The sequence below is a fragment of the Arvicanthis niloticus genome, chromosome 22 (genome assembly GCF_011762505.2).
Source record: "Arvicanthis niloticus isolate mArvNil1 chromosome 22, mArvNil1.pat.X, whole genome shotgun sequence".
NCBI classification, from domain to species: domain Eukaryota; kingdom Metazoa; phylum Chordata; class Mammalia; order Rodentia; family Muridae; genus Arvicanthis; species Arvicanthis niloticus.
In genome coordinates this window covers 39,050,232-39,078,009 of record NC_133429.1, presented here as the reverse complement: position 1 = coordinate 39,078,009, position 27,778 = coordinate 39,050,232, and the positions used below count along the sequence as shown (strand labels likewise).

Below are 27,778 nucleotides of genomic sequence, written 5' to 3'. Positions count from 1 at the left end.
GCAGGCATGCTTTCTCTAGTCAGTCAGCAGCTGATCCAGCCACTGGTCACCATGAAGGCTCTCCTGACTCTGGGGCTCCTCCTGCTTTCTCTCACTGTAGAGGCCAAGGTCTATGGACGCTGTGAGTTAGCCAGAATTCTGAAAAGAAGTGGAATGGCTGGCTACCGTGGAGTCAGCCTGGCAGACTGTAAGTCTCTTCTTCCTCATGCCTCCAGCTAAGCTTTCAGAACAGGGACAAGGGAGCAGTGAGTGACTGGAGAGGGAGTTGTATCATATGATTTCATGTTTGCTTCCCTTGTGACTGACTTCATTTGACTAAAGCATCAACTTGTGTCTTTTGAATCAGATGCTGGGGTGAGGGTTTGGAAGGGACATTTTGTGCCACACTAAGGCAGTAGGACCTGAGGTGCTCTTGGACTGACACTGGGTTTTCCAGTTGCTTGAGACTCAACAGCCCATGAGAAAGGGGGCTGAGGACAGGTGGGAGACTCAGTCATTCAGAACTTGGGATCTGAGATCCTGGACTGACATGGTATTTGTCTTCACTACCCTTATCATGGTGCACAACTTTTGAAATAAATTTTTCTTTAAAAAATTTGGACGTTTCTACACAGAGCAGAGGGATCCTATTTGCCCCCAGCTGCTGTATAAATGAGGTCCTCAGAAACTGAGTATAAAGACACTCAGTAGCGGTCGTCACCTTGGGGTAGCCTGTAGTTGCACACAGCCGAAGGTGTGGATGGGGAACACTTCCTTATGACTTACATCATCTATGTTATCTCAATCACATTCGATTCCAGTGGCTGCTACTCAACAGAGAGATGTCTGTGGGTGGACGGATGGATGATGTTGCAGAGCAGCCTTTCCTGTTCTGATGTTCTCGCTTTCAGTTCTCTCATTAGACATGTGTGATGTGCACACTCCTGGAATCCAAGCAATGGCATGCTGAGGCAGGAGATTGCCAGCTCAGTGCCAAAGATGGACAATGGTGACACAGAGTAGAAGAAAACGTTGTAACTTAACATGCAAATTCACATTGATTATAAGAACAATCTCTCTGAGAAAATCCTTATTTTCTTTTTCTTTCTTTTTTTTTTTTCGAGACAGGGTTTCTCTGTGTAGCCCTGGCTGTCCTGGAACTCACTTGGTAGACCAGGCTGGCCTCGAACTCAGAAATCCTCCTGCCTCTGCCTCCCAAGTGCTGGGATTAAAGGCGTGCACCACCACCGCCCGGCAAATCCTTATTTTCTAACATTAATATTTCTAACAGGATATTCATTTTATATTAATTAATTAAATGTGCCTAACTATTATTTGCAAGTCTATTTTAGGCAGAGGTATCTTGAAGAATGAAATGGTGTATATGGGTCACAAAAGCAATGGAAGAAATAGTTATTTTAGTTGGAAGGGGACGTGGTTTCACTATATTACATTGGCTGGCACGGAACTTGCTATGCAGACCAGGCTGATCCCAAATCACACAGATTCAACTGCCTCTGCCTACCAACTGTTGGGAATGAAATTGAGCACCATTGTGACAGGTTTATATTTTAAAAGTCCCGTAACCTGTTTATTCTTGGTACAAATTGATTTGCCCTAAATGGGGTTCTCTTTGGGGCACTTGAAAATTCCTTGCTGACTTGGGACAGCAGTTCCACCTACTAGAAGGGCAGAGGCAGGAGGATCACCTGAGACCAGAGACTACCCTGGGCAACACAGCCAGACCCAGGCTGAACTAGTGGTAGTATATTATATAATTTAACCACATGATTGAACGTCTAGTGCATCACTTCTAAAGCAGAGCCAGCTCATAGGCTGATTTGGTATCAAGTATAGATCCATTGCTGTTGATGCTTACTGATCACTTTTCTTTTCCTTCTCAGGGGTGTGTTTAGCTCAACATGAGAGCAATTACAACACACAAGCTAAAAACTACAACCCTGGAGGTAAAAGCACAGACTATGGGATATTTCAGATCAATAGCCAATACTGGTGTGATGATGGCAAAACCCCAAGAGCAGAGAATGCATGTGGGATACCCTGCAGTGGTAAGACAAGGCGGGTTTACATTGACAGTAAACAACCATTCTGCTGTTACTGCAAGAGCAGAGATTCTGTGCAGGAGCCATAACATAGCAGGAAGCATCATGAACCTGGGAAGACTGCCTTTACTGTTAGGAAGTAACTGTTAATTCCATCAAAATTAGTCAAGTAAGGCATTAATTAGGCTTATGGTGTAGTTTGGTGAAAGAATGCCCTGTCTACAAACCAGAGGTCCCTTGTTCATACTTCAAAAACCAATGCATGAATAAATAAAACGGAATAAATACAGACTGGACAGATAATTCTGATAGATGAGTTGTCACGGTGTGACCTCCAGCAGCCACAAAAAAGCTGACTTTGGTGACATGCATTTGTAACCACAGAACTAGAGAGTCTAACACAGGCAGATGCATGGGGCTCACTTGGCAACCAGCACAGCCTTCTCTGAAAGGCAGTTCCCAATGCCAGACCCTGCCTTGAAAACACCGGGGTCTGCTCCTGGAGCAGCCCTCTGACAGTGGTCTATATTAATTCCTGCTCTATCAAATTTGATTGTTAATTTTTTCAAGATGGACTTTGGGACATTCTTTGTAACTGCTTAGTCTGACTTTAAGAGTGTTCTGTGCTCTCACCAATGGTCACTGGAAAGTGTTAGAAAACACCAGCAGAGGAGTGTCACTCCAGTGTGAGCACCCAGGATAGACTTAACTGGAAACCTTTGGAAAAAGCTCCTGTAGAACCTCAATCTATGCTGTCCATACGTGTAAAGTTATATGATGCAAATATGTGTTCACATAAAGACATGTAACGATTTTACATAAATCATTACATAAGTTGTACATAAATTATACTTACACAGATTCATGATGTGGCTATCCCTCTAAACCACCTACCTCTGCAGCATCAAATACTGACCCAGATTCTCATCTTAAAGAGGGAATAAAGTTACAGGAGCAAATTTATGTGCTTGAAAACTGCATGCTTAAGTCTTAATTCTTAAAGCAGCTGGGCTCCTTCTGTTCTACTCCATATAATCTGCTAGAAAAAAAAAACCTTTATACATAACAGGCTTAGACTCTGTTTTCTTCTTTAAAGCATTAATTTGTGTGTGCCCCATGTGTGCCTGGTACCTGTGGAAGTTAGAGCAGGGCTTCAGATCTCCTGGAACTGGAGTTACTGAGAGTTGTGAACTGCCATGTGGGTGCTGACAGTCAAATCCTCTGGAAAAGCATTGGGTGCTCTCAGCCACTGAGCCATCTCTCCAGCCCTTGGTTTTCCGTGAGGATAAATTTTCAATGGTAGATGCCCAGGTGTCAGTTCTCTACCTGCTCTGTTTCCCAGTGTGGGAATGAACAAGGTCTTCCCCTACCCTCGCTGACAGCCACACATCCTCCACTGAATCCTCAGTACCTCAATGGCTTTGATACTTTTTATCAGGGCTGGGATGCTAAGAATCTGAGCAGTGGCACATACTCAAACCCATGACCACACAAGCATAACCCAGACGACACATCAGGGATTCTATAAGTGAGAAACAGGGTGATTACATTGGGTCAGAGAGAATGAACAGAGCTGCTTTAAGACATGAGACATAAGCGTGCTGTTTTCAAGCACAGAATATTGCTACTGTGATTTTATTCTGTCTTTAAGATGAGAATTCAAGGGCTGGAGAGGTGGCTCAGCGGTTAAGAGTATTGACTGTTCTTCCAGAGGCCCCCAGTTTAATTTGCAGCAACTACATGGTACCTCACAACCATCTCTAGTGGGGATCCTTCTGGTGTGTCCGAAGACAATGACAGTGTAACTCACATACAAGAAATAAAGAAATAAATCCTAAAAAAATAAAAGGATGAGAATTCAGATCTGTATATGTTACTGCAGACATGGTTTTGAGAGAATCAAGAGACTATTTCCAGTAATCACAGAAGCACAGACACTTGAGAAATAATTCCTTGAATTCACTGCTCACTGCCACAGAGAAAGCTGGCTGGATCTGACCTGAGGTGGTTCTATAACTGTCCTTGTCATTCTTCACTGTTGTCTTACAGCTCTGCTGCAGGATGACATCACTCAAGCCATACAATGTGCGAAGAGGGTTGTGAGGGATCCCCAAGGTGTTCGAGCATGGTATGTTGGAACATTGGAAGGGGAATGGCTGGCTCTGTTGATATAAGCTGTGTGTCTCTCTAAGGCCTATGTGTCATTCTGAGAAATGCCAGTGAAGGTGGGGGCTTTTCCTACATCATCATTTATAGAGAATTTCTCCAGGTGGGAGAATCCCCACACGTGACTACTTCCTTCTCAGGCTTGCAGACTAGTTGTAGAATCAGTGGACTGTACAGTACACAGGATGTGTGTGACATCACTCTTCAGCATCCTGTGCTCTGCGGAGGAGGCAGAGCATCAAACCTCCATGTAGACTCAGGTCCAGAGTCAGCAGCAGCTTCTGGGTGCAGGTATAGCCTGTGTGTCACACTAGCTCTAGGCACAGAAACCAATCTCCTTTAGTGTCATGCTCACAATATACTCCCTCACAAGTTTTGAGTGTGTGTGTGGGGGGCAAAGGAGACAAAATTAAACCATTTATTTCCATGTCTCTCTCCTCCACAGGGTGGCATGGCAAAAACACTGTCAAAAACGAGATCTATCCCAGTATATTCGGGACTGCGGAGTCTGACCACTGTGTGTCTCCACTACAGCTCATTCTGTCTCTTTCTCTCTATAGAAGTAGGTGTGGCAAAGGTCACACTTCCTCGCTTTCCCCAAACTAACAGGACTTCAGCAGAAACAGGACAAAATGGAGACTTCTTCCTAACAGCTAAATGCTGATACTGTGTTCACTGTATTTTGGAAGCCACACATGTCAGTCAGCTAATGCCCTGGACACTACTGACAGTCATCCCCACAGTGATCTCCACACACATCTCTGTACATCAGCTCTTCACCCAGGAAGGAATTCACATTGAGTTCCATTGGAATTCATCTTAGCCAGCTCTGTGCTGCATAAAAATACAAGAGCTATTTCAGGGTCCAGTTGATCTATGTCGATGGCAGTTGTGTGAGCTCCAGGGCTTTGTGAGGCTCAGCACCCAGTTAGAACAGCCTCTGTTGGGGTGGAGAGGGATTTCTAGGGCACAGGACTCTCACTGGGTGAGAACTGAGACTGCCTGAACTCAGAAACTGATCATGACACTTGTGGCCTTTCAAAAGCGTATCTTTTTAGAGCTGCCCTGTTTATCCTGCTTGAACAATAAATTCTCAGCTCATGTGTCAGTCTGTGTAAACCCTTGAGAGGATGTTCGTGAGGTATTAGGAGGAACTACTGAGCTGTGCTTGTCCTGATCTTTCTTAAGTAGCTTCATGCATACTAATTAACTCTGACACAGATGAGCTTGTGTGAGCAAATAACCACAGGAGAAAATCTAACCTCATAGTGAAAAGTACAAATAGCATTAAATGATTTTCAATGCAGAGGTTGTCTTTTCTTTTGTCTTTACTTTTGATTGGTTTGTCTGGAGGAAATTTTTTCATGTATTGGAAAAAATCAACTTGCAGTCTTAACTGGACCTCTACTCTCACCTACACATATCCAGATGAATATATACACTCCCACCTACACATAACCAGATGAATATATACACTCCCACCTACACATAACCAGATGAATATATACACTCCCACCTACACATATCCAGATAAATATATACACTCTCACCTACACATATCCAGATGAATATATACACTCCCACCTACACATATCCAGATGAATATATACACTCCCATCTACACATAACCAGATGAATATATACACTCCCACCTACACATAACCAGATGAATATTTGGTAAAATTCAAGAGCAATCTGGCCAATCTCTCTCCATCCCTAAGTGGTCCTTGAGAGAGTGAATCACTCTTTACCTTCAGAGTCTACTCCAGCCCAGCCTCATCTCTGACACGCTGCTTCTTCTCACGCCTTTGCTGGCTCTTAGATTGTGACTTCCTCCCTCAATGCTCAGGGAGTGCACAGGGCTCTGTTACCAATTTTACATTTATTTATGATATACTTACTTGCTAACTTCCATGTTTGAGACACGTACTCACCAATAACCATGATCTAAAGATATGGAATTAAAAAAAAATCCAGAACGAATATTGGCTCTGTGAGAATTCCTATCCTATCCCATCTGTGGAAACCCCTATGCCCTGCCCTGTTCTGCCCAGCACAGCACCTTCTCCAGGATAACCACACTGTGAATACTACACACTTCACAGTCACTGAGGACCAGGTGAGCCTTCAGTCTCACCTTGCCAGTTTCTCCATGCGTATGCGATTTTATTTAGCTTTTAGTTATTTTAGTTTACTAAATTTAATAACAATCTGTTCTAATTACCTGATATTAAACTCTTACTCTGCTACACTCATGACATAAGTGTTCTGGTGGGTATATATATATATATATATATATATATATATATATATATATATAACGTATATGTGTATATATATGAGTCTAAAATATAATGTATGTGGAATTCTGAATACTACTGTGATTTCTATCTCCTAATCTCACCATCAGAACCAGAACAAGCAGCACATTGCTTGTGATTTGCTAAATAAGAATGAACTCAATACACTTCCCTTTGCTTTATCGCTCACATTCAGAACACTTGCTGGTTAACTCTGCTACCTTTTGAGCCTTGAGGCAATGACTATGTTTGCAAAATGCCAGCAGCTCCCTCAGCTAAGAGCTTCCAAGGTTCTTAAGAAACTGCATAGTCAGATCACAGGGAGTGGGGCGACAGTTGTCTCCTTCCAATCCTGGGGACCTGAGTTCAAACCTGGCTAGCACATACTGCAAGGAGAAAATGCACGCATCACTTGTCTTAGTGTTTTGTAAATATCTTCTCCATCACCTTCTTGTTGGCCTAATAAAGAGCTACTGCCTATAGATATGCAAGAAGTAGAAGGTTGGACTTCCAGGAGGAGAATGAACTCAAGAGAGAGTCAGGTGCTGGAGAAGCCAGACACAGTGGTAGAAGCTGTCTGGCACTGAAGGAGAGGTAAATTATGAGCCACGTAGCAGAACATAGATTAATGTACATGGGTTAGTTTAAGTTGTAAGAGCTTGTTGGGAACAAGAGTAAGGTAAGGCCTAAAGCTATAATTAATAAATACAGGTCTCTGTGGTTATTCAGAGCCTGAATGGGCATAGAAAGTCCATATGGTTATACACATGTATAAATTAATATAGTATTTTAGACTTTAATGAAATTAGGAGGGGCCTCCAGCTAGCTTCATTCTGTCATGGTCATGTCTGTAATATTCACATGGTGATTGTTGCCCAGCAGAGGTTTTCATGCAGAGGCATCGGGCTCCTCCCTAGCGTGTTGACTGAAAGGTAGATTGGTGCCTACCCAGCTTCCTCAGGTTTGCATACCGCCCAAGAGAGACTCCTTCCACTGCTCTGGGCTTCCTGCTCAGGAGTGGGTGCACACAATCTCTCAGTTGGAAATGAGTTATTATAAACACCAAGGCTTATTTTGTTTCCCTCAGTATGGCACTCTTCCTTGTCTGATCTCTCCAAGGCGGTCATCTTGACTCCTGTTTTACTTTCCGTAGCTCCATTTCCTCCTACTTCCTCCCTTCCATTTGGTTTTTTTCTTCACTAGCCTCTACCTAGTACTGGCGATCTTTGATTGACTGTATATGATCTTAAGCACTGTGGTGCTGAATGCAAAGCCCCAGATCAGGGCAAGCCTTACCAGAAGAAGTTGATTAAATCTGGTGTTTCTTTGTGGACCCAAATATTAGCATCTCTGAATGTTTTCTCCTGCTTTAGACAGAACTACTAGTGGCGACCGCTATCACGAAGATTCATTGTAACAGACAGAATTAGGGACACTCGTTTTCAAAAGGTGTTGGTGGACAGTGATGGGCTAGCAGTTGACACTTGTAATCCCAATATTTCTGAAGATGTAGCTGGAGGATACCTTCAAAGAAAGGCCTTGCTCATTTTGTCTCTGAGTTTGGTGTTAGTTCTGGGGTCAGCCAATAGCCTCGTGATTGTTAGACAAAGCATCTGCATGGAGTTACATCCCAGCCATTCAGTTCCACCCTGGTTGTCAAAGTCAGGAGTCTAGAATTCATCCTCTCTAAACTTTTCTTCTGATGCCCTGACCTTCGCAGATCCAATCAGGTGTACTCTGAGTCTGGGGATCTCTGGAGAAGATCTGGGAATTCATGTGTTCCCCACAGAGGCAGCACAGGCGCCCCACTCACACTCTGACCTACAGCACCTCCTCTGCTGCCACAGGGGCTTCCCTATAACAAAGTTCCATTCTGTAGCTAGTGGACCACGAGCTTCCTGATATCCTATGTTCCCAGTCTTTCCTTCTCAGTTACAGAATATTGTGGTCATTTCTTATTTGTCTTCAGTTTGTTTTTCATGTACTTGTTACCTCACACCTTTTTGGTGGGGAGGCATGGAGAACTGCCCACTAGATGCTCAGGCTGTGCTCTTCCTCATTGGCTCAAGGGACCTCTCATGTCAGACTCTGAAGCATGCTCCCTGACTCAGGCATCTGATCCTTCATATGCTGACTTTTGTATTAGTTACCTTTCTGTTACTTGATAAAATATTATAACTAAGGCAACTTAAAAGAAACAAGAAAGAATCTTTTAAGGTTTACAGTTCCAAAGAAATAAGAGTCTGCCTCAGATAGGGTTTCTATTGCTGTAATATAAAAGAAACTTGAGAAGAAGAACAGAATTTATTTTGCTTATACCTCCTCATGAATGTCTTAACATCAAGGGCAGTCAGGGCAGGAACTCAAACAAGGCAGGAACCTGGAGGCAGGACCTGACACAGAGGTTGTGGAGGGTGCTGCTTACTCATTGGCTCCTCAAGACCTACTCAGTCTGCTTTCCTAGAGCACCCAGAACCACAGCCCAGCGGTGACATTGCACACAATGGGCGGGGCCGTCCATATCCTATCAATCACTAATAAAGAAAATGTCCCATCTGGTGGACTGACCAAGTCAGCTGCCATCTGAGCCCAAAATAGAGGGCAAGTTGCTCCATCCAAACATCTCCTCCATCTGCAGAGCCGCTGAAATGGGCGGAGGAGCTGGTGATGCAGACCCAGATTCAGGAGCACAGCATCGGCATCCAGTAGGAGAACCTGAAGCATAGCTCAAAGCCAGCACCCACCATGAGACCATGATGAGGAAAAGGGAGGAGTGGAGAACCTCCCTTTTCACTCTGAGAACCTGCAGTGTCCTTAGATAAAAGAGGAAAGGGAAACTGTAAGTCTCTGCCACACCCAGTTGGACCACAGCAGACCACACCTGCCTGCCGACAGGAACAGGTAAGTGTGGAGAGGTGGGAAAGCAAGAGAAGTACGAAAGTGTGTGCATAAAAGGAGAGGCAGAGCTGGAGATGTGAGCATGATTAGACATAATGTGAGTAGTGTGCACTGCCCCTCGAGGCCATGTTGTGGTCCTGGTCCTTGCTGCCCCTGAGGGCCGTGTCTGGGTATGTGGTGCTACAGAAGTGTATGCTTGTGTGTGTGTGTGTGTGTGTGTGTGTGTGTGTGTGTGTGTGTGTATGTCGGTCGGTTGTTTTCTATGTTAATCTTACCACCTTACCACCAAAGGCCAAATGGATATTCCAGTTTTGGGCTGCCTCCTGGGATCATGTTTATATCCAAGGGATGCCCAGTGCTGGCAGTGCCCATCATTGACTGCACACTTGGGAGAGCAGGCTCTACACCTACCCCAAGCAGCACAGTTGAACTAGCCCTCTTTATGGCCTCTGCAGAAGAGCTGGCCTCAAGTGTGTGAGTGCCAGAGAGCTGGCTCCTCTCCTCGGCTGCAATACTCAGGAGAGTGGCTCCATACTTCACCTGGACAGCACAGTAGAGCTGGCCCTGGTGTCGTGGGTGTGGGTGAGCCAGTCGGCTCACATCTGTGCCACCAGTTTGTAAGAGATGGTCCGGCCTCTCGCCAGCTACAGTACTTGGGAGAGCTGGCCCTACCACTCCCCAGATGCTGGGCTTGGGAGAGCAGGCCAGGAACCTCACCTTTGCAGCACAGCAGAGACTAAGGTTCTCTGTCAGGTGCCAGAAATAGCTTGTTCAAGTATGGAGGGATTATGTCTACAACGGGTTTATTAGTTTTTCTTTTTAAAACTTAAGACATCTGTGGATCCCTCACAGAGTCTGCACAGGGTGTGGCTTGGATGGTGTCACTCCCAGCAAAGTTGAAAGGCAGAAGGAGTGAGGAACAGAAAGGATTCCCACAGCATCTGCATCTTGGTCAGATTTAGCCAGCTTCATGCTGTTGGGCCAAGGGAAAATTACCAAGAAAGTGTTTCCCAAGAATTCAAGTATTTGTGATTGTTGGTGAGAAACCTGTGTTCATCCTGTCCCATTTGACAGCATAAACAGCACTATTTTGAGAATCTTTTGTGATCATTTGAACTGTGTGTATGTGTGGCTGTGTGCATGAGAGTTAGTGCCCACTGAGGCCAGAAGCACTGGATGACCCTGGAGCTGGAGACACAGGCAGCTTCCAGCTGGGAATCAAACTCAGGTTCTCTGGGAGACCAGCACGTGCTCCCAAATTCTGGGCCATTTCTCTAGGCTCCAAAGCACTTTTTCTCATTGATTACAGTAGTTGGAAACACTAGAATTACTATAGAATATGGTGGAATCTTCTTTTTTGTACTCAGTGCTGGAAACTGAAACATGGCAGTTGATATTTTTACTCAACAATGCTATCATTAAAAGTTTTTTTCCTGAAGAGATATGTACCCAAATGTGTAAGAGTAAAACTGTTCTTGGGGGCTGGAGAGATGGCTCAGAGGTTAAGAGCAATGGCTGCCCTTACAGAGGTCCTGAGTTCAGTTCCCGACAACCACATCATATCATGTGCCACGTCCTTGTCAAGAAGGAGTCCATGTGTCAGGTCCATTTGGGGAGACATACACACAAAATGCTTTTAAAAAATCAGTGCAAAATGTTGGATGCACACAGAATACTTTAATATGAAGGCGTGTTGGTGAAAGTAGTTGCTGGATTTAACTGTAGACATTAGTTGTTTCTTTTATCTTTTAGTTTCTTAACTACATAATAAAATAAAAGGAAAACTCTCCTGTAGAAACAGAAGTACTTATCCATTTTTAATAAGCCACATCTTTAAGCAATTTAAAATAAATACTGTATGCTTCTTCTTGGGCCACAAAACACCTCTTATCAGATATATGGGAAAAGATGTGCAAGTGCTAAAATTTATAGACGGGAGGAACTTCCTGTTTGGACTCAGCTCAAAAGTAGTAGGCTATAACCTGTTGGGAAAGGAGGTCCTTGGAGGATGCTTAAATAGCAGGCATGCTTTCTCTAGCCAGCCAGCAGCTGATCCAGCTACCTGTCACCATGAAGGCTCTCCTGACTCTGGGGATCCTCTTGCTTTCTGTCACTGTCGAAGGCAAGGTCTATGAACGCTGTGAGTTTGCCAGAATTATGAAAAGGAATGGAATGGCTGGCTACTGTGGAGTCAGCCTGGCAAACTGTAAGTCTCTTATTCCTCATGCCTCCAGCTAAGCTTTCAGAACAGGGACAAGGGAGCAGTGAGTGACCTGAGAGGGACCCGCATCTTACACTTTCATGTTTGCTTCCTGTGTGACTGCGTTCATTTGACTAAAGCATCAACTTGTGTCTTTTGAATCAGATGCTGGGGTGAGGGTTTGGAAGGGACATTTTGTGCCACACTAAGGCAGTAGGACCTGAGGTGCTCTTGGACTGACACTGGGTTTTCCAGTTGCTTGAGACTCAACAGCCCATGAGAAAGGGGGCTGAGGACAGGTGGGAGACTCAGTCATTCAGAACTTGGGATCTGAGATCCTGGACTGATATGGTATTTGTCTTCACTACCCTTACCATGGTGCACAACTCTTAAGATAATTAAAAAAAATTGACATTTCTACACAGAGCAGAGGGATCCTATTTGCCCCCAGCTGCTGTATAAATGAGGTCCTCAGAAACTGAGTATAAAGACACTCAGTAGTGGTCATCACCTTGGGGTAGCCCGTAGTTGCACACAGCCGAAGGTGTGGATGGGGAACAGTTCCTTATGACTTACATCATCTATGTTATCTCAATCACATTCGATTCCACTGGCTGCTACTCAACAGAGAGATGTCTGTGTGTGGACAGATGGGTGATGTTGCAGAGCAGCCTTTCCTGTTCTGATGTTCTTGCTTTCAGTTCTCTCATTAGACATGTGTGATGTGCTCACTCCTGGAATCCAAGCAATGACATGCTGAGGCAGGAGATTGCCAGCTCAGTGCCAAAGATGGACAATGGTGACACAGAGTAGAAGAAAAAGTTCTAACTTAACATGCAAATTCACATTGATTATAAAAACAATCTCTCTGAGAAGAAAATCCTTCTTTTTCTAACATTAGTATTTCTAACAGGATATTCATTTTATATTAATTAATTAATTAAATGTGCCTAACTATTATTTGCAAGTCTATTTTAGGCAGAGGTATCTTGAAGGATGAGATGGTGTATGTGGGTGGTAAAAACAATGGAAGAAATAGTTATTCTGTTTGGAAGGGGACGTGGTTTCACTATACAGCACTGGTTTCCTTGAACTGGCTATGCCAACAAGGTTGGTCTCAAACTCACACAGATTCACCAGCCTCTGCCTACCGACTGCTGGAAATAAAATTGAGCACCAGTGTGACAGGTTTATATTTAAAAGTCCCTTAACCTGGTTATTCTTTGTGACAATTGGTTTTTCCTTAAAGGGGCTCTCTTTGGGGCACTTGAAAATTTCTTGCTGACTTGGCACAGCAGTTACACCTACTAGAAGGGCAGAGGCAGGATCACCTGAGACCAGAGACTACCCTGGGCAACACAGCCAGACCCAGGCTGAACTAGTGGTAGTATATTATATAATTTAACCACATAATTGAATGTCTAGTGCATCACTTCTAAAGCAGAGCCAGCTCAAAGGCTGATTTGGTATCAAGTATAGATCCATTGCTGTCGATGCTTACTGATCACTTTTCTTTTCCTTCTCAGGGGTGTGTTTAGCTCAACACGAGAGCAATTACAACACACGAGCTACAAACTACAACCCTGGAGGCAAAAGCACAGACTATGGGATATTTCAGATCAATAGCCGATACTGGTGTAATGATGGCAAAACCCCAAGAGCAGTGAATGCATGTGGGATACCCTGTAGTGGTAAGACAAGGCGGGTTTACATTGACAGTAAACAACCATTCTGCTGTTACTGCAAGAGCAGAGATTCTGTGCAGGAGCCATAACACAGCAGGAAGCATCATGAACCTGGGAAGACTGCCTTTACTGTTAGGAAGTAACTGTTAATTCCATCAAAATTAGTCAAGTAAGGCATTAATTAGGCTTATGGTGTAGTTTGGTGAAAGAATGCCCTGTCTACAAACCAGAGGTCCCTTGGCCACACTGCCAAAATCAGTGCATGGATAAATAAAATGAAATAAATAGAGGCTGGACAGTTACTTCTCATGGAACAGTCATTACAGTTTGAACTCCAGCGTCTACAAAAAAAACCTGAGTTTGGTGACATGCATTCATAACCCCAGCACTGGGGAGTCTAACACAGGCAGATGCATGGGGCTCACTGGGCAACCAGCACAGCCTGCTCTGAAAGGCAGTTCCCAATGCCAGACCCTGCCTCGAAAACACTGGGGTCTGCTCCTGGAGCAGCCCTCTGACAGTGGTCTATATTAATTCCTGCTTTATCAAATTTGATTGTTAATTTTTCCAAGATGGACTTTGGGACATTCTTTGTAACTGTTTAGTCTGACTTTAAGAGTGTTCTGTGCGCTCACCAATGGTCACTGGAAGGAAAGTGTTAGAAAACACCAGCAGAGGAGTGTCACTCCAGTGTGAGCACCCAGGATAGACTTAACTGGAAACCTCTGGAAAAAGCTCCTGTAGAACGTCAATCTATGCTGTCCATACGTGTAAAGATATATGATGCACATATGTGTTAACATGAAGACATGTAATGATTTTACATAAATCATTACATAAGTTGTACATAAATTTTACTTATACAGGTTCATGATGTAGCTACTACTCAAAACCACCTCTGCAACATCAAATACTGACCCAGATTCTCATCTTAAAGAGGGAATAAAATTACAGGAGCAAAATTCTGTGCTTAAGTCTTACGTCTTAAAACACTTGGGCTCCTTCTGTTCTACTCCATATAATCTGCTAGAAAACCCTTTGTACATAACAGGCTTAGACTCTGTTTTCTTTTTTAAAGCATTAATGTGTGTGTGTGTGTGTGTGTGTGTGCGTATGTGTGATGTTTGCCTGACATGATTGCCCGCATGTGTGCCTGGTACCTATGGAAGTCAGAGCAGGGCTTCAGATCTCCTGGAACTGGAATCACTGAGAGTTGTGAACTGTCATGTGGGTGCTGGGAATCAAATCCTCTAGAAGAGCATCAGGTGCTCTCAGCCACTGAGCCATCTCTCCAACCCTTGGCTTTCCTTTAGAATATATTTTCACTGGTAGATGCCCAGGTGACAGCTGTCGGACTGCTTTGTTTCCCAGTGTGGGAATGAACAGGGTCTTCCCCTACCCTCGCTGACATCACACATCCTCCACTGAGTCCTCAGTACCTCAATGGCTTTGATACTTTTTATCTGACTGGGATGCTAAAAAGTGGAAAACTTGTGCATGCTCAAACCCACGACCACTCAAGCATATCCCAGATCGACCAGGAACTCAATAAATGGGAAACAGGGTGACTTACACCAGATCACACAGAAGGAGCACAGCTGCTTTAAGACATAAGACTTAAGCGTGTTGTTTTCACGCACAGAATATTGCTACTCTGATTTTATTCTCTCATTAAAATGAGAATTCAGATCTGTATTTGTTTCTGCAGACATGGTTTTGAGAGAATCAAGAGACTGTCTCCAGTAATCACAGATGCACAGACACTTGAGAAATAATTCCTTGAATTCACTGCTCACTGCCACAGAGAAAGCTGGCTGGATCTGACCTGAGGTGGTTCTATAACTGTCCTTGTCATTCTTCACTGTTGTCTTTCAGCTCTGCTGCAGGATGACATCACTCAAGCCATACAATGTGTGAAGAGGGTTGTGAGGGATCCCCAAGGTGTTCGAGCATGGTATGTTGGAACATTGGAAGGAGAATGGCTGGCTCTGTCTCTCTAAGGCCCAAGTGTCATTCTGAGAAATGCGAGTGCAGCGGGGGGGGGGGGGGGGGGGTGGGGGGGGGCTTTTCCTACATCATCATTTTAGAGGATTTCTCCAGGTGGTGAAAGTCCCCACATGTGACTACTTTCTTCTCAGGCCTGCAGACTAGTTGTAGAATCAGTATACAGTACACAGGATGTGTGTGACATCACTCTTCAGCATCCTGTGCTCTGTGGAGGAGGCAGAGCATCAAACCTCTATGTAGACTCAGGTCCAGAGTCAGCAGCAGCTTCTGGCTGCAGTTATAGCCTGTGTGTCACACTAGCTCTAGGCACAGAAACCAATCTCCTTTAGTGTCATGCTCACAATATAGTTTCTCACAAGGTTTGAGAGAGAGAGAGAGAGAGAGAGAGAGAGAGAGCCAGAGGAGACAAATTTTAACCATTTATCTCCCTGTCTCTGTCCTCCACAGGGTGGCATGGAAAGTACACTGTCAAAACCAAGATCTGTCCAAGTATATTCGGGACTGCGGAGTCTGACCGCTGTGTGTCTCCACTACAGCTCATTCTGTCTCTTTCTCTCTATAGGAGTAGGTGTGGCAAAGGTCACACTTCCTTGCTTTCCCCAAACTAACAGGACTTCAGCAGAAACAGGATAAAACGGAGACTTCTTCCTAACAGCTAAATGCTGATACTGTGTTCGATGTATTTTGGAAGCCACACATGTCAGTCAGCTAATGCCCTGGACACGGCTGACAGTCATCCTCACAGTGATTCCCACACACATCTCTGTACATCAGCTCTTCACCCAGGAAGGAATTCACATTGAGTTCCATTGGAATTCATCTTAACCAGCCCTGTGCTGCATAAAAATACAACAGCTATTTACAGGAGTTTAGTTGATTGGAGAAATGGCAGTTGTGTGAGCTCCAGTGATCTTTGCTTGCTCATCACCCAGTTAGAACAGCCTCTGGGGAAGGGGGGGGCAGGAGTATTTTGGAGGGCACAGGACTCTCACTGGATGAGAACTGAGACTTCCTGTACTCAGTAACTTATCATGAATCATGTGACCTTTTAAAACAGTATTTTCATAGTGGTGGCCCGTTTATCCTCCTTAAAAAATAAATTCTCAGCTCATGTGTCAGTCTGTGTAAACCCTTGAGAGGATGTTCCTGAGGTATTCAGGAGGGGCTAATGAGCTGTGCTTGTCCTAAACATTCTCAAGTGGCTTCATGCATACTAACTAACTCTTAGACAGATGAGCTTGTGTGAGCAAATAACCACAGGAGAAAATCTAACCTCAAAGTGAAAAAGTACAGAAAGCATTAAATGATTTTCAATGCACAGGTTGTCTTTTGTCTTTTCTCTGAAATAGTGTGTCTGGGGGGAGTTGTTTATGTGTTAGAAAAAAATCAACTTGGAGTCTAAACTGGACCTACACTCTCCCCCACACATTACCAGCTGAATAACTACACTCCCACCTATACATATCCAGATGAATATATACACTCCCACCTACACATAACCAGATGAATATATACACTCCCACCTACACATATCCAGATGAATATATACACTCCCACCTACACATAACCAGATAAATATATACACTCCCACCTACACATATCCAGATGAATATATACACTCCCACCTACACATAACCAGAAGAATATATACACTCCCACCTACATATAACCAGATGAATATTTGGTAAAATTCAAGAGCAATCTGGCCAATCTCTCTCCATCCCTATGTGGTCCTTGAGAGAGTGAATCACTCTTTACCTTCAGAGTCTACTCCAGCCCAGCCTGCTTCTTCTCACGCCTTTGCTGGCTCTTAGATTGTGACTTCCTCCCTCAGTGCTCAGGGAGTGCACAGGGCTCTATCTGTTACCAATTTTACATTTGTTTATGATATATTTATTTACTTGCTAGCTTTCCCCTTTAAGCTACTCCCTTGCCATTAACCATGATCTAAAGATATGGAATTTTTAAAAAGCCAGAACAAACGTTGGCTCTGTGAGAATTTTCTATCCTATCCCATCTGTGGAAACCCCTATGCTCTGCCTTGTTCTGCCCAGCACAGCACCTTCTCCAGGATACCCACACTGAATACCACACACTTCACAGTCACTGAGGACCAGGTGAGCCTTCAGTTTCACCTTGCCAGTATCTGCATGCTTATGTGATTATATTTAGTTTGTAGTCATTTTAGTTTACTGAATTTAATAATAGTCCTCTCATTACCTGCTGTTAAACTCTTACTCTGCTGCACTGATGAAGTAAACTTTCTCATAATATATATATATTCAGGGATGAAGGGAGATTGGCCAAATTGCTCATAATACATACATAGTTCAAAAATATAAAATATATATTTATTTTATATATATTTAAATATATAAATATATATATTTATATGTGTGTGTTTGTGTGTGGTGTGTGTGTGTGTGTGTGTACGTGTCTAAAATATAATGTATGTGGTAATGTATGTGGGATTCTGTATACTAGCTGTGATTTCCATCTCCTAATCTCACCATCCGAATCAGAACAAGCAGCACATTGCATGTAATTTGCTAAACAAGAATGAACTCAATACACTTCACTTTGCTCTATCGTTCAAATTCAGAGAACCTGATGGTTAACTGCACTTCCCTCTGAGCCTTGAGGCAATGACAGTCTTTGCAAAAATAGCAGCAGCTCCCCCAGCTAAGAGCTTCCAATGGTCTTAAGAAACTGCATAGTCAGAAAACAGGGAGTGGGGAGCTACATGTCAAACTTGGGATGCACATGCTGCAAGGAGAAGATGCATGCCTCATTTGTCTCAGTGTTTTTTAAATATATTCCTCATCACCTTCTGATTGGTTTAATAAAGAACCAAACCACCTATAGATATGCAGGAAATAGAAGGTGGGACTTCCTTGAGGGGAAGGGAACTCTGGGAGTGAGTCAGTTGCAGCAACCAGACACAGTGGTATGTAACGTCTGAGCTGTCCCACATTGGGCGGCCAAAACTGTAACGGCCTGCTCTGTTCCACAGGTCCAGGTCTAGCAAGAGAGAGAGAGTGGGGGGAAGAAGAGGGAGAGACTCGAAGAATGGAAACAAATCAGAGGATCTGTAGTTAAGTTTCCTTTACTGTCTCCACCACATACACCACTCCTACTACTCCTACTCCACACTACTACAAGGAGATCCTGGGTATTTATAAGCACACGCAGGAGAACACAGGTGAAGACATTTTACTACGTGCACCATGCAGCTGGGGTCACTAAACAGCGAAACAAGCTACGTGGGATAAACAATATATTTATAAGAGTGTGCTTCAGCTGTTGTAGGCTTTTGAAAAACAAGTCTCTATCAGGGTATATGGTTCCAGATGGCTGCAAAGTTGATAGCTGCTTTCTAGCCGCTTTCTGCTTAAAGTCAGCTCCCAACAGTGGTAGAAGTTGGCTGGCACTGAAGGAGACTTAAATTATGAGCCACGAAGCAGAACATAGATTAATATATATATAGGTTACTGGTGGGCCCCATTTTGGCCCTGGTTTGAGGCTTGTGGACAAACCTGAACCTGGCTTGAGTTTCTGAGGCCTCGTGGGAGAGGCTACGCCTGGCTCAAGTTTTGAGACTTATCTCAGGCACTTCTGCATTGGGGTGAATCAGTAAGAATTGTTTGGCCCTGCCTCTGCCTCGATGTTGCTGATGTAGAGCTTTGCCATTGGCCCTGTCAGTCACCCCATATTCTCCGTCACCCTTCCCCACCTCCTACATCATCTCACCCTACCAAAAATCCACCTCCCTATGCTCCAAGTTTATATAAGTGAAAGGCTGATACAATAAAGTTGAGTTCTTGCTTTGACAAGACTCCCGGCCTGGTGTGTTTTTTGGGCTGTCGACACTCACCCTTCCGCTCATCCCCAGAGAGACCCGGTGGGACCAGGACCTCTCTCCTCTTGCCTGAACCTGCTGGTAAGGAGCCAAGGAGCTGACAGACCGGTGCCCCTTGTGAGGAACTTCTCCCTTCTCCTGAGGGAAGATCGCTGACGAGCCAATCAGTCTGCGGGTGAGTGTACTCCCGTAAGTTATGGGACAGTTTGCATCTAACCCTGATCCCACCCTAGAATCCCTGTATCCTTCTCCTGATCCCTTTGGGGAGGCTCCTTGGTTAAGCCTCCCCCTCCAAACCCAGTTGCTCCCAATTCTCCAATTAATTCGTTCCATGCTCCTCCTCCTCCTGTGCCCTCCGCTCCACCACCTTATTTCCTGAGAGGCTTTAACTCAAGAGAAACCACTCAACTCTACCCTGTTAACTTTAACCCTAGGGGCACTCCCTACCATTGTAGCTCTGAAGAGTTGCTTTCCACAACGGTGGAAAAGAAGGGAAAGGCCCAGAAGCCTCCTTCTCCCACAGAGGTGTCCGAACCAATAGCAAAACCAAAACATAGTCTGTGTGGGCCATGTTTATGATCTTTCCGTTAGGCTCTTTGGAACAAAGCCTTCTGCCCTCTTTACCCCACTTAAGAACACAGATTGCCTTTGGTTATAGAGAAACAATAGCCAGGTTGCTCTGGCCCTAGAGGGCTTTCATGGCAAAATTGATTGCCACTTTGGACCATATAGGTGGATGAGTTCCTTTTCCAGACTTGAATGGAAGCCCTCCAGACTGTATATAGCCCCGACCCAAATTATCCCACTGTCTTTACGGATGGTGGGCATCTGGGGTCCTCTATTGTTGTTTCCCCCCTTCCTCATCAGACAAAGGTCCATCACATAAAGTCAGACCTCCAAAAAATTCCGCCCAATTTAAAGAATTGTTTGCAATGGTTATGGCATTAGGTATGATTTCTGAATCCTTTAATTTGTTTTCTGACAGCCTCTATGCAGTAAACCTACTGCCTAATTTGGTAGAGGCTCATATTAGGCTTGATTCTAACCCCATCACTCCCCTGATGATTCAGGTGAGTACCCTACTAAAACAAAGACAATATCCCACTTTTCTCCAACACCTTCGAGGTCATCAAGACCTCACAGGGTTCCCTATTCACCGGAAACTGCCTGGCAGATCAACTTGCTTCAGGCTTACAATGCCATACTGTTGCCAAGGCGACTCAGTTCCACTCATTAACTCATAACTGGAGGGGCCTAAGACAAATAATTCCAGGTCCCCATAAAAGACCTTAAAAAGATCATCTGTACCTGTAGGTCTCGTCAGCCATTCTTATAGGTACCTCCCCTCCAGCCCATGGGGAGCAATCCCCAGGGGCTCTGCCCTCATAATCTTTGGCAACTCGATGTTACTCACTATTCCCCATTTGGAAAGCTAAAATATATTTTTGTGAATGTTGATACCTTCTCCCATGTGTGCTGGGTGTCAGCCCATGCCGAGGAAAATCTAAACATGCTGTTAGCCATATGTGTCAATGTTTTGCCATTCTCAGACTTCCAGTTCAAACTAAAACAGATAATGGCCCATGTTTTACAAGTAAACCTTTTTCAGAGTTTCCCCATATGTGGAAGATCTCCCACACTAAGGGCATCCCTTACAACCCAAGAGGACAGGCAATTGTTGAAAGACAAAATCAAGAGTCTTTACCTTCACATGATCAGCTAAAAAAGGCATTATTCACCTTATGTATTTTAAATTTTTCAAAAGAAAATCCTCAGTTGTCCCTGTTTCAAAGACATTGGACCTTCTCCATCTCCTATAGCTCCATACAAGTCAAATGGAGGGACCCACTGACAGGAGCCTGGAGAGGACCAGACCCACTCCTAACAGCTGGGAGGGGATTCAGCTGCATATCTCCCCAAAGTGAAAAAAGACCAATCTGGATACCGGCCAGAGATATAAAGTATATGCCTCAACAAGGGGAGACTCACAATGACATTTCCAGGGAGTCCACCTTCCCGATAAATCTCCCTATGCTTCTCCTGCAGGAGACCAAGATGATCAAGAAAATGATCCTGCTGCTGACATGGATGCTGGTCCCCATCTTGACTGAGGGAGGACTCAGAGACCCCCGAGGAGCATGAGAGATTTTTTTTAAAAACAGTCAGATGATCCCTGTGACTGTAAAGGAGGTGACAAGAGCGCCAAGACAACCCATTGTGGACTGGATTTCATGGCCTATTACCCTATTTCCTTCCCCTCCTTGGCCTCTTCCTTCTCCTCCTTCTCTTGACTGTCGGGCCATGTGTGCTCAATAAGTTCACACAATCTATCCATCAGAGGCTAGAGGCGGTCCAGCTTCACCAAGTTGACGTTCATTACCAAAGACTTGTCTCTTCCGAGCCAGGCTCTACATATCCCTCTGCCTATGAATACCCTTCCTCAGCTCTCCACCTGACCAACAGTGGGTAAGACCTAGATGTGCTGAGATGTGCCTGAACTCTGGAACGAAGAAACTGCTACAGGCATAGGTCCCCTGCTGTGAGAAATTACAGGCTGCTGAGTCAAAGAGCCAAATGAATAGGCCTCTGTCTTGGGGCAAATACTGATTTAACTGTGAATTTATAATATAGAGATTATTTGCCTTTAAGAATTTATAAACAGATTTGTCAGACTCATGTGGGGAATTTCACCTGCAGTTCGGAACTAAGAGAAAATTAGTCACTGGCTCTAGTTAGAGAGCACAGTGTATAAATACAGACTTCCCTAGGTAGAGTGCCAAATATGTAGGTGTGAATCAGTTGTATTAAGATAGTATAAAGTTATACTGCTTTAATCCGCCTCACAGGATACTCGGGTTCTGACTAACGTGGGGCCCATGGGAATTCTGGGTTAAATCCTGCTTGGCAAAATAAGAAAGGCCTGAAAATAGGCACAGTATTTAGTTACTTTAATTGTTTTAGATTGATTTAATTCTCAAAATGGGTGTGATTTTCAGTTTTATTGTTATATTTTTCCTCTGGAAAAAAAAGGTCAAGATAAAAGTTTTTCTGGTTATGGGCTCAAGGATATGCTGATTTGGGAAAAAAAGTTTTGTCTGTGTATTTTTAGAAAAGGTAATTCAGGTATTTATATCTCCCAGATTTGTATAGATCAGACATGACAGAGGTAGGCCTCCATAAGACTAGATTCCAGAGAATGAAACAAAAAATTATCTTGATGATACTAAAATTTGTTTTGAGATTTGTATATTACAGAATGTACAGCTTTGGTGAATCTCCTCAAACATGCTGAGTTGACCTGCTTGAACTCCTGATGTCCTGGACTTTCAGCTGGATCCAGTTAAGGCACAGTCATCAGAGGCTTATCAATCACTGGTGTGGCCTTCTTAAGGCCAACTAACTCCCCTATTTACCCTTCTGCCCACTCCTCTTTAAATATCTCAGTGTCCAAATTTAGCTTGAAGAAGTTAATGAGGAGTTGGCACCCCTATTCTCTGGGCTTGGAGACTGAGGTGGTTAATATTAGGCTGTCTTTCTAGGGAAAAGTGAGGGTTTTTATTGGAACAGGGAGAAATAGCTAGAATTGATTGCATAGCCATAATCTATTGGTAGAAATCTATACAATTGTTACTAAGTTGAAGTCATAATTTCTTATTTTGTTACAAAACTTATTTTGATACAAATCCAAGGGTCTCTTTGGTATAAAATTCTTCTATTGATTCAAAAATGTGTGGGTAGAAGGCTCAGACCCAGTCCTTCTTTAATGTTTTTTTAAAACTGTTTTTAGATGATAAAACAATGTGAGTTAAGGGCCTATAACAAATTCATGCCTCTGAGTTTATTATTATGGTGCTTTTTAGATTTTAATTAGAAATAGCTGATAGGAGTTAAAGGACAACAGTCCAGAATTGCTTTACATAGATAGTTGGTTTGCAAAAACGTCAGAAGTCCACAGAATTGATGGTACAGACATTTCTGTATTAATGTTCATTTTGATTAGAGACCTGTCTGCTCCTGACAGCTTCCTGTCTTGGATTTTAAGAAGAAATTGAGCATCTCTGGAGTTACTCCAGTTGTGGTGAGACAGCCACTAGGCAAAAATTGCCTCTTTCCATCTACAGACAACATATGCTCCAGAAAAAGGACACTCTATGCAGAATAGTCAATTGATAATGTTTGCCTAGACAGGAAAATCAGCCCTTAGAAATTCTGCACCACTAGGTCTGTCAGCTGATCCTGAGCCAGAAGGCTGAGTTCAGATGCTTCAACATTTTGAAGTATAAGGGACTGTCCAGGTGATCATCGGTCTCTATAAATTGTCTAAGTTTTAGAAGCCATGCTTTGTGCTTCCAATATCTTCAGTTAATTCAGTCATTCTGGATTTCTGATGGGGTTGAAGTCTTATAGTCTCATAGCCAAACCAGGCTATTTACTTTGAGAGAACAGATTTGAGAAGATGATTTTCAGATGGTATTCATTCTAAAGCCAGGATATAAGCCATATACAGAGCTATAGTCTTCTAAGTTAGGACAGATGACAATGGTCCTTTTATTGATAATATATTGGTCTAGGTATTAGGTCTGTCTTGTACTTTGCAATAACAATATGATAATAGTTGTGATCAATTTATATTGGAGATAAAAGATTCTTTCAATTGGGCAGAAAGAGGGAAAGTTTTTTTTTTAATTATAACTATAACAAGAAGGCTCAATTGGTATAGCATGAGACTCTTAATCTCAGGGTCTTGGGTTCGTGCTCTATGTTGAGTGCCACCTGTAACGGGTAAATTTAGAAAAGCCACAGCGCAGGCCGGCTGTGCAATCGGCGGGGCAGTTCTGCTTAGCCCCCCTCCCCAACCACGTTCCACACTAGAAGTGGTCAGAGGCCAAGCGCACAACTAAAGCCATGAGACACCAACGTGGTGGCTGCCTCTGCCAGTCCACCACACTGTCCACAATGCTCGGCTGAGCCCAGACCATCCCGGCTATGCCCACTGTACCCAGTAGAAATGAGACTCTTAAAGCTTAATTATCCAGTGGCTTTCTGTATTTGGAAATGTTCAATTTACAAGATGCCCACATAATTAGAATAGTTACCCAGTATGTAACCTTTGATATAAGTTGCTACCCAGGACTGCTCTCGACCCATCAGTCCTCCTCCATGGTTGCTAGCTCTCTTCTCCCCTTTCTCTTCCTTCTTCTTCCCACCCTTCGCTCCTCCCACATTAGCTCCTCCCCAATTACTGAGTTTTATTGCAAATATAATGTAGCAGTAGCAGGAAACTATCCTGCTACAGCTGTGACTCACAACAGCTGCAGCACTTGGGAGAGCAGGCTCTACACCTACCCCAAGCAGCACAGTTGAACTAGCCCTGCTTGTGGCCTCTGCAAAAGAGCTGGCCTCAAGTGTGTGAGTGCCAGAGAACTGGCCCCGCCTCTCAGCTGTAACACTCAGGAGAGTGGCTCCATACTTCACCTGGACAGCACAGTAGAGAGGGCCCTGGTGTCATGGGTGTAGGTGAGCCAGCCCCATCCCTTGACATCTGTGAAACAAGTTTGTATAAGATGGCCACACCCCTCACCAGCTGTAGCACTTGGGAGAGCAGGCCAGGAACCTCAGCTTTGCAGCACAGCATAGATTAAGGCTGTCAGCTGCCAGAAATAGCTTGTTCAAGTATGGAGGGATTATGTCTACAACAGGTTTATTAGTTTTTCATTGTAAAACTTAAGACATCCATGGATTCCTCACAGAGTCTGCACAGGGTGTGTCTTGGATGGTGTCACTCCCAGCAAAGTTGAAAGACAGAAGGAGTGAGGAACAGAAAGGATTCCCACAGAATCTGCATCCTGTTCAGATTTAGCCAGCTTCATGCTGTTGGTGATATATGTCTGCACGTGGCTTAGAACAGATCACATCAGACCAAACAGTTCCAAGTGGGGTTTATTCAGGAGATAGGGCAAAGATGGGGGGAGGAGGAAAGAAAAGGAAGAAGAGAGGAAGAAGAGAGAAAGAAGAGAAGTGCGGTCATGGGGTTCTGCCTGTTTTATAGGGGCGGTGACGTAGCCTCTTGCAGGTAAGAGTGGGAGATAGCTAGGTGGGTGTCGACTAGATGTGATGTCACTGGGTTTGGAGCCTGATACCAACATACCTCCCTTTTTTTCTTATTATAAAGAGAAGAAAAACTGGCCAGTGGTGGCTCATGCCTTTAATCCCAGCACTTGAAAGGCAAAGGCAGGCGGATTTCTGAGTTCGAGGCCAGCCTGGTCTACGGAGTGAGTTCCAGGACAGCCAGGGCTATACAGAGAAACCCTGTCTCAAAAAAACCAAAAGGAGAGAGAGAGAGAGAGAGAGAGAGAGAGAGAGAGAGAGAGAGAGAGAGAGAGAGATCAAAGAAGAAAAAAGGGGAGGGGAAGCCAATGATAAAAGGGGAGTGAGGTGCAGTGTCTCTTAAACTACTTCCTGCTGTGTCGGGGCATAGTTCATTTTGGGGTGTAGCTGGCTATCGCCATTGGGGTCCACTTGGTAGATGTGTGCATCAGGTTCCCCTGTGGGCAGTAGCTGGTAATCCTGTAACAGGAACTGATTAATAGTTTGGTTAGAAATAATAACACCAGGAGGATAAGTAGAAAGGGTTTTACAAAAGAGAATATCTACTTCTATATGGGTTTTTTAAAAAAAATCTCAGAACTGGAGGTCTCACGTTCCCTAAAAGCATTCTTCTTTAGCTGTCAGGACATCTAGCCCCTGTTGGTTCTGAAGCACCTCAGCTGGAATCCCATGGGTCATGTATGTAGAAAAGAGTGTCTTGCAGTGTTGGTAGGTGAATTGGTTGGTCCATGATTCTAGCATATGTATCTGACAAGACCAATATGGGCAGTCCCCATAATTGTCTTGCCAGTTTCTACAATAATCTTCTATCTGGTCAAAGAGAAAGCAAGTATAGAGAACATAATATTTAGCTAGGACAATAGATATAGGGATGGTAGCAATTTGGATTGGTTCTTGGCATCTGGCTATGGAGCAGTTTCCTGACCCTGTTTGGAAAGACTGTTTGTTATCTGTGGGGGTCTCTTGAACCTTGAATCTCCGGACATAAGGGCTGACCTGGATGGAAACAAGCAGCAGGGGAAGGATGAGAAACCCATGTCTAGTCCAGTGAGGTTGAACTCGGCTGCCGGGGTGAAGTCTCATTTTCTGGGATTGAGGACAAGGTGGGTGATCTCGACGTCCTCTGGAGCTTAATAGAGCATGGTCCAGTTAGGGTCGATGTGTATGAAGAGTCGATTTTAGATGGAGGGATGAAAGGCTTGAGGTGAGACAGGTGGACCCAATGAGGGAGTCCCTCAAGTTTAGCAGCTGTAGGGGTCATAAGAATTACCTTAAAAGGGCCCTACCATTTGGGAGGGAGGGGTGAGGGCTGATGATCTGGAGCGGAGAGAAGGACTTGGTCTCTAATGTTGACAGGCAGTGGACAGGAGACAGTGTGTGTTCTAGGTAGATGGTGGTCAGCAAAGTTCCATAAGAGAGAATGGGGTAGCAAAGTAATGGGGGGAGTGGATGGTCTGGGAGGGGAGAGCATTTAGGTAAAAGACCAGGAGTTAGAACTAGACATTCATACATGAGTTCAAAGGGTGAGATGAGGAGAGGCCACTTGAGGAGAGCTCATAGCCTGAAAAGAGCCAGAAGTAGGAGTTTTACTTAGTCAAGATGAAGTCCCTGTGACAGCTTTGACAAGAGTGGTTTTTAAAGAGCGGTTGGTTCTTTCTACCTTACCTGAAGATTGAGTGTGGTAGGGAATGTGAAAATGCCAGGGGATGTCTAGGGCCTTAGAATTTAAGAAACCTGGGAAGTAAATTCAGGACCATTGTCTGACTGGAGGGAGGCTGGGACACCAAATTGGGGGATGATCTCTCAGAGGAGATCAGAGACTGTCTGAGTCCTTTTGTTAGTTGTGGGAAAAGCCTCTACCCAGCCTGAGAAGGTGTCCACAAAGACCAGAAGGTACTTGGCACGTTTGACAGTGGGCATGTGGGTAAAGTCAAGATGCCAGTCAGTTCCAGGAAGGGAACCTCTAGCCTGGTGGGTAGGAAAGGGGGTGCTATGATACCTTGAATTGGGATCTGACATCTGACAGACTTTTCAAGAAGCAGTAATAGATTTTAAGAAACTATGTCCTCAGGAGTAGGCTGTAGGTGGGTCTTAACAAAATAAGACAACACTTGGCTGTTAGGATGAAAGAGTTGGTGAAGATAGGACAGAGTTTGACGAGTGTCAGGGGGTGTGGGTTGCAGTATAAAAATGTCCTGGGGAGGGTGAGATGAGTCTAGGCCCCTAAGGGCCACAGCTCTAGCTGCCTCATCAGCTCAGTGGTTTCCCTTGGAGACAATAGAGTCATCTGTCCTGTGGGATCTACAGTGGACAATCTCAATAGCTGTGGGGAGATGGGAGGCCTTTAGCATGGCCATAGTTTGGTTTGCATTAGTTACCGATCCTCCTTTTGTGTTAAGTAACCTGCGTTCCTTCCAGATAGCAGCTTGGGACAGGAGGGTATGGAAAGCATATTTGGAATCTGTGTAAATGTTGAGGGTTTTTCCCATGCCAGCTGGAAGGAAGGGGTAAGG

At 44.2% G+C, this 27,778-nt stretch overlaps 2 protein-coding genes across 2 annotated transcripts; both read left to right on the top strand.

Moving 5' to 3' along the window:
* LOC143436215 (lysozyme C-1-like) lies at nt 1–5,514 on the top strand. Its single transcript, XM_076920297.1, has 4 exons — nt 1–187; nt 1,884–2,048; nt 4,092–4,170; nt 4,654–5,514. Exons 1-4 carry the CDS (start codon nt 7–9, stop codon nt 4,718–4,720), a joined length of 492 nt encoding a protein of 163 aa, XP_076776412.1. The 5' UTR covers nt 1–6; the 3' UTR covers nt 4,721–5,514.
* A 5,962-nt stretch (nt 5,515–11,476) lies between these two features.
* LOC143435722 (lysozyme C-2-like) lies at nt 11,477–16,239 on the top strand. Its single transcript, XM_076919188.1, has 4 exons — nt 11,477–11,612; nt 13,133–13,297; nt 15,167–15,245; nt 15,746–16,239. Exons 1-4 carry the CDS (start codon nt 11,477–11,479, stop codon nt 15,810–15,812), a joined length of 447 nt encoding a protein of 148 aa, XP_076775303.1. The 3' UTR covers nt 15,813–16,239.
* Nucleotides 16,240–27,778: the final 11,539 nt, after the last annotated feature.

Bases quoted from the DNA above. Each gene is read 5' to 3' on its own strand.
- LOC143436215 (XM_076920297.1), top strand. From the start codon at position 7: ATGCTTTCTCTAGTCAGTCAGCAGCTGATCCAGCCACTGGTCACCATG. The intron at 188-1,883 runs GTAAGTCTCTTC...TTTCCTTCTCAG, and splicing joins TGGAGTCAGCCTGGCAGACT to GGGTGTGTTTAGCTCAACAT. The intron at 2,049-4,091 runs GTAAGACAAGGC...GTTGTCTTACAG, and splicing joins ATGTGGGATACCCTGCAGTG to CTCTGCTGCAGGATGACATC.
- LOC143435722 (XM_076919188.1), top strand. From the start codon at position 11,477: ATGAAGGCTCTCCTGACTCTGGGGATCCTCTTGCTTTCTGTCACTGTC. The intron at 13,298-15,166 runs GTAAGACAAGGC...GTTGTCTTTCAG, and splicing joins ATGTGGGATACCCTGTAGTG to CTCTGCTGCAGGATGACATC. The intron at 15,246-15,745 runs GTATGTTGGAAC...TGTCCTCCACAG, and splicing joins CCCCAAGGTGTTCGAGCATG to GGTGGCATGGAAAGTACACT.